The sequence below is a fragment of the Mobula hypostoma genome, chromosome 9 (assembly GCF_963921235.1).
Source record: "Mobula hypostoma chromosome 9, sMobHyp1.1, whole genome shotgun sequence".
NCBI lineage: Eukaryota > Metazoa > Chordata > Chondrichthyes > Myliobatiformes > Myliobatidae > Mobula > Mobula hypostoma.
The window spans coordinates 29,248,149-29,259,107 of NC_086105.1; the positions used below are offsets into that span (position 1 = coordinate 29,248,149).

The following is a 10,959-nucleotide window of genomic DNA, read 5'->3' on the forward strand; positions in this document are numbered from 1 at the left end:
GATTATTGTAACATTTCCATTTTTACATGCCTCTTCTGTCTCCTGTTGTAATTTGTACCCCACCTCTAGGCTACTGTTTGAATGCCTGTATATAACTCCTATCGGGGTCTTTTTAACTTTGCAGTTTCTTAAATCTACCCATAAGGATACTCCATCTCCCAATCCTATGTTACCTATTTCTAAGGATTTGATTTCATTTTTTACTAACAGAGCCACTCCACCCCTTCTGCCTACCTGCCTGTCCTTTCTATACAATGTATCTTTTGACGTTAATCTCCTATGATCTTCTTTCGGCCACGATTCAGTGATGCCCACAATGTCATACCTGCAATCTCTAACCTCTACCTTATTCCATATACTGTACAGTGTGCATTCAATTATGACACCTTCAGACATGTATTCCTAACCCTTTTTGATTTTGCCACCATGTTAGACTTCAACTCATCCCAGTGACTGCAACTTTGCCCTATCACCTGCCTGTCTCACTACACATTGCATCTACTTGTATACCAACTGCCCCGTCTTCAGACCCACCATTCCAGTTCCCATCCTCCCTGCCTAATTAGTTTAAACCCTTCTCCACAGCTCCAGCAAACCTGCCCCACAAGGATATTGGTGCCCCTTGGCTTCAGGTGTCACCTATCCTTTTTGTACAGGTCATAACTTCCCCTTTTAAGCTATTAGTTTCAAGAAAATTAGACCATAATTATTTAGAGTTCTCATGGGCTACATAACTAGGGGAAATCAATAGTGTTAGGCCACCATTAACATGGTTTTGAAGCACATGCTGTTGATCTGACGTAACTCAGTCCCAGATTCTTCTCTCCCTCCTGGAATTTGCTTCACTTCTACTTCTGACTGCAAGTTTATTGGATTGGATGATTGTTCCTCCTGTAGGAGAGGGATAATCCTGTGCATCTGTTCTTCTTGCGTCATTTCTGTAGGCAATTGGGATTTCTCGTGTTCATATAGTTTTTGCTTTTAAAGCACGTGCACTTAAGGGAACCAAGGTATCGGAGGTTTCCCATCATTTTAAGTGCACAAAGGTGGACCAATGTCATGAAAACATGTTTGCAGTGTCAAGCATCAACGTCTTCATTCAGTTAGACACTAGTAATTAACTATTAATTCATAATTAATTGTACGTACAATAAGTGAGCTCTTTGATCCCTGTTTAAAAATTAATCCCTCAGCAATAATCTTGAAGTTTATTACAACAGATGGTCTTGTGTGTTCTTGCTGGTGGGACTTCAATTAGAAATCCTTTAATGCTTGTTTGCTAATATTTTCTCCTTTTTCTCTTATTTTCTATGTTTAGGCCGCTTCAGTGCTAACTCAGAGGGAAAGGATGGCTAACTCAACACAGACAAATGCATCTCTCAGCAACCTAACAGACATTGAAAGAGGGAGTGCTTACAAAACAGTTGAAGTCATCTTCATTGTGATTGTAGCAGGATCTTTGAGTCTGGTGACCATTATTGGAAACATTCTGGTTATGCTTTCTATCAAAGTAAACAGACAGTTACAAACAATTAACAACTATTTCATTTTCAGCTTAGCCTGCGCTGATTTGATTATTGGTGTGTTCTCCATGAACCTGTACACCATTTACATCGTCATTGGCTACTGGCCCATGGGCCCAGTGGTGTGTGATTTATGGCTGGCCCTAGATTATGTTGTTAGTAATGCATCTGTCATGAACCTTCTTATCATCAGCTTTGACCGATACTTCTGTGTGACAAAGCCTCTCAGCTACCCTGTGAAGAGAACCACCAAGATGGCAGGGATGATGATTGCAGCTGCTTGGGTGCTGTCATTTATCCTGTGGGCTCCTGCCATTCTCTTCTGGCAGTTCATTGTAGGTGGGCGGACAGTTAAAGAGGGTGAGTGCCATGTGCAGTTCTTCTCAAATCCAGTTGTCACTTTTGGCACCGCAATAGCAGCCTTCTATCTACCAGTTATTACCATGACGATTTTGTATGTGCACATATCCCGTGCTAGCAAGAGTCGGATCAAGAAGGATAAGAAAGAGCCAGAGTCCAACAAAGGCACCACTTCTCCCAGTCTAGTGCGAGGTAAAATAATGAAACCGAATAACAACAACATTTCAAGTGCACCTGATGGGTTGCAGAATGTCAAAGTTCAAAATGGCAAGGCAGCTGGTGAAGGAATGACAGATCATTGTGGCCAAGGAGAGGAAAAGGAGGTCTCCAATGACTCAACTTCCCTCAGTGTGGTCCCTTCCATCCAGAAGGAGGAAGGAACGATTGATGAGAGCACGAAGGTCTCCACTGCACAAAGGCATTTTAGCATCAGCAGCTCCAAGCTCTCCTGCATAAAGGTTGTCACTAAATCCCAAAAGAGTGACTACTGTGCTACCACAGTTGAAATCGTGCCAGACAACAGCACCAAGAATGGCAAAGACAGAGAGCTCACCGCAGCCCACAAGATCATTAAAGTGACAAAGACCCCTGCTAAGAAAAAGAAGGGAGTTGTAACCCGGGAGAAGAAGGTGACTAGGACCATCCTGGCTATTCTTCTGGCATTTATCATTACCTGGACCCCATACAATGTCATGGTGCTCATTAACACTTTCTGTTCAGTCTGCGTCCCTAACACAGTATGGACTATTGGATACTGGCTCTGTTACATCAACAGTACTATCAACCCTGCCTGCTATGCACTATGCAATGCTACCTTCAAGAAAACCTTCAAACATCTCCTCTTGTGTCAATATAAAAACATTGGTGCATCAAGATAAAATCAGCAACAAGCTCATCTCCATGAACACTTTATACATGTTGAAGATGACTTTCATAATGTTTATCGATAAATGTATGTGAGTAAAATGTTCAACATGCCAAGTTATGGTTCAAGTAGACATTATATGTAATATGGTGAAAGCACACTTGAATTATGTCCAATGAATTTCTAATATCTGTTTAAATGAAGAGTGTGCTGATTATTATAATGTTTCTGTGTGAAATAGTAAATGAATCTGCCCAAATTTCAAATACAGTGTGTTCCAATTAATTGGGACACACTGGGACTTGTACGTTTTGGCCCGACTAAATGTCTGCCCCAATTAGCCGAAGTTTCACGGAAATAGTTAACAAGGTATAAAAAAAGACAAACTACCATTTAAATAAGTAACAAATTATGTATTTAAATAAAATACAGAATAAATTAGAACACAACCAAAATCACTGCAGTATATAAAACTGTATTAGTTCCCAATTGTTATGCTGGAATTCATTCAGTATACACTGACGTGCTCTTTTGATTGACTGTAAATAAACAAAATTATTACAGACACCAAGTGCAGATAGTGGGCAGCTTTCAAACAGTGCTTTTGATGATTGGAACCTCCAAATCCTCATTTTAATTGTAACATTCAAGATGATTGCTGATACCTTCAAATTCATCATAGTACCTAACTTGATGAAGTAGTGAAATTGTTTCATTTCACCCCAGCCGTTTCTGGCATCCGCAAGCCTGAATGCTTGAAACCACAGTGAGCAAAACTGTTCCAAATCGTCTTACTGATTATCATTTGCCTATGATCAATGACAAAAATCACTGCTTGTTGAACACAAACACACAAGTGATGCTATTTAAAACTGTTGCTTTAATTAGTGTATAATGGCCACATAACTTGCATGTGTCTGACACTGGTTGGAAACTGTTTGGCAACAGATTCCTGCCCCAATTAAGTGGCTTAGTTTCCCAAATAAACCAAGGAATCCCAATATTTTCAATTTATTTTTTTCATTAAGTGTTGTCCTAGAAAAGCGGCTGCCCCAATTAACCAATGGCCCAATTAATCCCAATGCACTGAATTACAAAATTCAACTTTTATGATATTACTCAGTATCAAAACTTGTATCTTGTCCTCTTAATAACTTTGTGTTTCTAATGGATGCACACTTCATTACCTTTCAGTTAGTCGTTCTAATTGGTTGCTTCGAAACTATCCTCGTTATTTGGAATTTAGATTTAAAGAAAGAAAATATTTATTCTATAGATGGTCTCCTATTATAATAATTCATAGCATTTTGTTGTGGCCCAGGCTGGTAAAAATGCATCAGAGTGGTTCTCCTAGTGGATTATTATCCTTCAACCACACTAAGATCTACTCCTGATTATTAAGAACTCAAAAACTTTGAGGCCAGAATTCAAGGAACAACATCAATAATCCACTAGATTTAAATAAATTAATTTTCTTTTTCCTTCACGGATTTTTGACTGGGGTCTTCTACTAGCACTGGTAAATAAGCTAATGTAAATCTTGTGGTCTATCTGCTCCAGCTCCAGAAATCTGAGATGATGTGTACAAGATTCCACTGTGTCTTCCTGCCTATAAAGCCTGTTGTATAAGTGTGTTTAGTCAAAGAATATGAGGCATCAGGATATTGCCTTTTGTTACCTGATACTGGGATTACTTGGTGATCCTGGCAGCCTTAAGATTAGGTGACGAAAGAGATTTGTATAGCACCCTTAATGAAGGATAAAAAAAATCACAGAAGAATAACTAGAAGCACAACACACTGGGAAATGGTTCCAAAAGAACATGATGAACCAAAATACACTCCCTCAATCTGGAGCTGAAAGTACCCATGGATAATATTTTGCCCTTTTTTTAAGATGTTGGCTTTTAATTTCTGACTGTTGGCATTTAAAAGACCTATGCATAAACTGCTAATGAATTTTCCTGCTACTGAAACTTAATCCAAAAGCCACTAACTTGTCAAGGCAATATCCTGGGGACTAAATTAGATGGGTCCAGAAAACTAGCATAAGGGTTATGCCCAATTAGCCTGCCCTGATGCCTGTAATTTCCAGTGTTGGAATTAGGTCAGATTATGCTGACTGCACTTCTGAATGATCGTTGCTTGAAGTCAGCTTTTATAGGGCTATTTATTATCTTCGTGCCTCAATACGGACACAGATTTGTGTTTAGCAAACGTTAGTTAAGCTAACCTGCAGTACTCAAAGCCTGAGTGTGTTCTTCCTACAGGGGGTGGGATTAAGTAGCACAGAAGCACATGTAGTAAGTGTTGTATCTATTTTTCATAGGCTATTTTCAAATAAATATTCAAATAGTCTTGCATAAAGCAGAATAAATCCTTCCACCTCATTCCACCCCGGATATTAGACGGGGAGCAGTAGTTAGAATGGCTGAGACATTCCATCACATGTCCTCACGGAGAGGTGCTGCTTCATGTTAGTGGGACTATCCTGTTGGGTCAATGGTCAATCCACAGCTGAATGCCTAACCCTTCTCAAATTCTACTTCTCCTTTAATCCACAATTTCTCCTGTTTTACCAAAAAGTACATCTTTTACATTCGCCCGTGTCCCTCAACACTTTGCTACTCTTGTGAGGTCCATGTCAGCCGACCAAGAATCACACTCTAGTAAGGTGGTGATGGAAGGGAATTTAAATGATGGCACAGATTCACTCAGTCTGTGACCAAACCAAGTGCATTATTTAGCGATGGGCTCAGCGGTGTATCTTTGCACGTGGAGTGACTCTGGGCATGCAGCCTACACCTTGGGCTGGGGATGTACGAATAATTCAGTAGATCACAGACAGGTTCTAGTGAAAAGGAGTTAAGTAAGGACTTTTGTGGATAAGAAGGTTAAATAAGGTCAAATTCTTGACTGCAGAAAACGTGAGCAATGTCAAAGAACATGGAGGAGTCCACATCCATTGCTTCACAGAAGCGCTGAGTAACTCCATTTTGGGTTGAAGACCTAGTGCCTTGCACCTGACATCTCAGATCCTGATGCAGCATAGACAGACTCCAACCAAGTGTTTGTGTCTTTTTCTTAGCATTTAACTGCTTGACACGGAGCTGGTTAACAAAAGCATAGCCCCTGTAAAGGGAAGCCTGTGCAACACAGAGCAGAATTACGGTCATAGAATCATCAAAAAGTACAGCACAGAAACAGATCCTTCAGCCCATCTAGTGGGGGCCGAAAAATTTAAACTGCCTACTCCCATCGTCGTGCGCTGGGACCATAGCCCTCCATACCCCTACCATCCATGTACCCATCCAAACTTCTTTAAAATGTTCAAATTGAACTTGCATGTACCACTTGTGCTGGCAGCTCGTTCCCCTCTGAGTGAAAAAGTTTCCCCTCATGTTCCCCTTAAACTTTTTCCCTTTTTCTTCTGCTGTGTATTGCAGAACTCTTCCTGGGCGGTGTAGGCAGTAGAATCTTTGTTGCAGCTCAGCAGTAGTTTGCTCTTTCACAATTTTGTCTGGTAGCCATGTGGCATTTGTGTGTGCAAGAATCCCTGTGTTGCAGACCATGTTGTAGGCATTGACCCTTGAACTCCCATAACTGCCTTTTGGTTAGTTGTGGTGGTCAGCTGCAGAGTGCAGCAGACAGTTACGGACTGCAACTATCCCGACAGCTCCAGGCACCAGCGCTGATTTGTGTCAATTCACTGACTGGTCGTGTGCTGCCTGCTCATCAAGAGGGTGGTTATTCCTTTTGGTCAAGTTACACCTAGAGCAGGTGATCCCAACCTTTTGTATGCCATAGACTAGAACCATTAAGCAAGGGGATCGTGGATGCCAGGTTGGCATCTAGAGCTTCAAGGTGGCATCTGCAGAGTTGTGGTCTGATCACCCTGCACAGCGAAGGAGCTTGCACAAAGCTACTCACAGATTCCATTCTTGCTTCTCTGGCATTGGAGACTGTCCTTTAGGGGGGTGACAGCTGGTGCATTGCCTCTTCAGCTTTGAGCTTCTAATTATGGCTGGAGAAGGTGACAGATTTGGGTGAGAATGTCTTTACTGAACCACCAATGCCTGGCAGATCGTTCTCTCACTGAGTTTCAGAGAATTGCTCCTGAATATTTTGCGTATGAGAGCCCTTCTTCTAAGAGACTTCCCTCGCTGTCTCCCACAGCTTCCTCTCTCATCAAGCAGCTTGTCCTCTCTGTGCTCTCTGCTCATTCTGCATACAAGAATACCTGCTAATCCACCCCCCCCCCCACCATATCTGGGAGAAACTGGTGCGTGCAGAAGCCTTGAAGTCAAGCCAAAAGCTTAGTGGATTGGCACGTCATTACCTGTACACTGCCCAAGTGTAAACATTAGAAAGTACCAAACCTTTGTGGATTTCCAGTTCACTAATCAGAAATGAATCAAATCTCTCAGCACAGTCTCAACTAACTAGGGTTTTTCAGGAAACGCATGAGAATTTCAAGTAGCCTGCTGTGCTTAAAAGGTGTAGTGTTATCACTGCAAGTGTCTTGGAATAAATAGGAATGCATCTCTGTATTGTATAGAGATTTATCACAGTGATGAAAGGATTGAACCTTTGTATCGGCAGAGCTGTCTAAAGGAATGAAACATTTTATGATTACCATTGCACATCAGGATATTTTGAAATAGCTGTACAGTTTTGAAAAGGAAAGTCGGTCCTGAGGAGTCTCGAAGCTGTTGATTGATTTCTGCTTGCTGTGATTAGGATGTCTCAGGGTTTTGTTTGTTTTTTGAATTCCTAGACTTAGGCTAGTGCACAGGGATTGGTGTACCTGTGCTTTACATTTTATTTATGCAGAAACCAGTTTATCCCAGATATAGCAGGGATTTGGAGCCATTCCTCCTGTGATGAAGAATGAGGTGAGGGCCTGAAGAAAGAGGGCAAGCAACTCAAAGAAGGAGAGGAAAGAAAGAACACTAAAGGGCTTTGGTAACTGCATGGAATATTCAGAAGCAATTCTTCCACCTAAGCATCAATGTATCAGTGTATCATATATCTGTGTTTTAGGAAAGATGTTCTCTCTAAAACCTGCCACCTGTTCCAAACATTGATAAAATAGTCATTGTTTTTAGTTGGCATTGAAGGGACTGTACTTTTGTCATGCTGCAACTGGAATGGAATTTTAATTCCCACACACATTTGAGCTGCTTTTACTAAACCACAGGCAGAGATACCACATGCAGCATAAAAGAAAATAGTTGTTACTATTTTAATAAATGGATTCCAAAAAATAATCAACCTTAAAGACTACACACTTAATTTGTCTTCTTCAATAAATATTAGGAGAGAAGAACTGTTTTGTTTCCAGTAACTTGACTGTATCCTTACTCAATATCCTGTGCTAAGATTTACAGCTCAGTTTTATGATCGAATGAGTAGAGAATACCACAGTAATTTGCTGATCATGTCTTGTTTTAAAATAACAAAATCAAAATACCTTTTGAACTATTATGCTTTTTAGAAATTCTCCAGCTTGATTACCTCTGATTTTGAACGCTGGAAGCTATGCTGAATTACAGCTTACAACTTCTCAATACAAATGATCAGCACACTCTTTCTGTAAATATATGTAATTATTGATTCCTCTATGATTACTGCCTTGCTGTTAGACAAGGTCATTTGCAGAGTGCTTATTTTATTCAAATATGTGTCAAAGTGGAAATGTCTTTCCTTCGGGTCAGTGCCAGTGAATCATTAACAATATCTTACTATTAAAATTTCATGGGACAATAGGGCTAAAGTAAGGTGCTATTGCATCTTACATTCCACATCATTGCCTTCCTTTAGTTTCTATTCATTGTGATTGAATGAAATGAATGTAAGACTGACATGTATCACTCTCATCTTTTTGCTAAGACTATCATGCTCTCTGATGTCTCTCTGATTTCTATTAACGTCGTTTGCTATCTGTGTTCATTAATACCCTCAATATGCATGCACAGAAAGTGTATTAACTTCTCAATTCACTGAAGTTTCATTGTTTGAAATGACTGCCTTACATTGTGAATCCATGAATGAGATAAAGTCTTCAGGATGGATTTTGGGCACTGTGGTATGAAAATTACACAATGTTCTGGTTAAGAGATGCAGATACAGCCCTTGACTAGTGATCGCACTGTGGCTTAGTGATAGATCTATCAGGCAAACCTGCTTTGTCAGCATGGTGGTGTACATAATTGAACCAGAATTCAGTGAGGAGGAATGGATCTGATGGCAAACTTAAATGCCAACATCAATCCAGGTACTAGTAACCAACTAAAGGAAATGGGTGAGTTTCAAACCTGCACTGAAAAGTTGAGAAAGGTAGATTATACTGTATTTTCCATTGAAGATTTTTCAGTGACATATTCTAATTAATTATTAGCAGCTTTGTCTTTCATTACTTGGTAAAAAAAAATTAAAGCATTTTGCTTCCCTTACAGTTTGCAAAGCGCAGGTAGGTTGTTAATAACAGTGATTGATTGCATTGAAGCACACTTGTGCCTTTCAGTAAATGATCTCGTTAGATGCACATAGCACATAATTTCATTATGGAAGTTTTATTTAATAAATGATGCATTAATGACAAATTACTAGAATCTAAAAAAAATAAAATAAATTATTCATGACATCATAGTTATTGATAGGAAAAATTCAAATGTAGGATTAACAAATTAAGAATGATAAATATGTGAAATGGCATTATATGCCAACTGTTTTCTTACTAATTGGTGACTGTCTTGTGCACTAACTATGGGACTGATATAAATCTGTATATAGAATATTTATAAGTGTTAAGAGAGTAAGAATATAGACATATATTTATACAGAACAAAAAGACTGACGTATGTGTTGTACATGATGTACAGATATTTATATTGATTAGTTTTAATCATTGCATTACTGTGGCACAGAATTTAGGAGCAGCAGCATGTGAAACAAGAAAATTATTCAATGTAAGTTCAACATGAAAGAAGTTCCTATTTCCAGCCAAACTGATATGGACAGTCCACAGTATCTTTATGTACAGCAAATCAGATTGGCCAAAAGTGGCATTGTAATTTATATGAGTAGACATTGCTTGCTATATTCTCATGCACATATTAGGTGGGTAACACACCACATGTATAGTAGCGTGCTCATGTAGTGCTAAAAATAGGATGCAGTTCCTTTATTTTCCAATCAGGTCTTTTAGTGTATTGGAGAAAATATCAGTTTTGCTGCTTTTTATCAGTGGAGTGAAAGTTTTGCTGGCATTCGCTGTTGATCCCTCATGACTCTGGATAGTTTGGTGGCTCACTTCAATCGATAGTCTCCGGTCAACTGTGTTAGTATGACACAGATTTTACAGAAGGCTGAGCTGGAGAGGGATATTCCCCAAAGGACTCTGTTCAGCCATTGGGATTTGATGACGGCTTGTCAGCTTCACTCTAAAACTGGCAACAGATTTTTATTTCCCTATTACTTTAAAGCTGAATTCAAATGTGGACAATAGCATAATAGCATTTAAGCACTTCTGGATTATTAATTTGGGCCTATGAATTACAAGGCCAGCAACATAAATATGGCAGTACTGTACTGACTTGTGTAAATTTGCTGTAACGTGTTGTGTCTTTGTTTAGTTTTATGGTGTTTGAAAATTGGTATAAAGCATTTATGATCCTGTGAAACACCCTGTCTCCCTGTCATTATTTATGATATATAATAATCAAAGCTGGTGATTTTGTATTTTCATGAACAAGTGGATGGAATCACTGAGAGTAATTTTCATTTCATCTCTTTTGAGTTGCTCTACATTGTCATCTCCAGGTACTAAGTTCGCAGAGTGTATCTGCTGCCATTATAGGAGCAGCCTGATCTTAATTTCAATCGATTTAAACATAAATGAAAGCTAAGGGTGGATGGTTAGCTTTGTTGCAGTTGTATAATGAACTCTGGCAATTTATCATCCCAGCTATGAAGGAGGATTTGCCCTGTTGCACAATTAACAAACCAGAGATAAAAATTCCAGTGCCCTGCATAATAACAAAGGAACCCAGCTCCTTCAATTATTCCAGACCTTTGGTCCTGTTTATTCAGAAACAAAACAGTAAAATGCAATCCTTGACAACTCCATCCTGAAATTCTATACAATACAAATACCTTTGAAAACTTCAGTCCAAATATATATATATTTTTCTCCTAATCTAAGAAATAT

The 10,959-nt window shown here is 39.3% G+C and overlaps 1 protein-coding gene across 2 annotated transcripts in view; it reads left to right on the top strand.

Annotated features, from left to right (window-relative positions):
• chrm2a (cholinergic receptor, muscarinic 2a) overlaps positions 1–10,423 on the top strand; it is an 82,844-nt gene extending 72,421 nt beyond the window's left edge. For both annotated transcript variants that reach the window (XM_063057948.1, XM_063057949.1), the window contains one exon: positions 1,319–10,423. In XM_063057948.1, the coding sequence (XP_062914018.1) occupies positions 1,349–2,761 (1,413 nt within the window). In that variant the 5' untranslated portion in view covers positions 1,319–1,348 and the 3' untranslated portion in view covers positions 2,762–10,423. The remainder of the gene's footprint in view (positions 1–1,318) is intronic.
• The last annotated feature ends 536 nt before the right edge of the window (positions 10,424–10,959 follow it).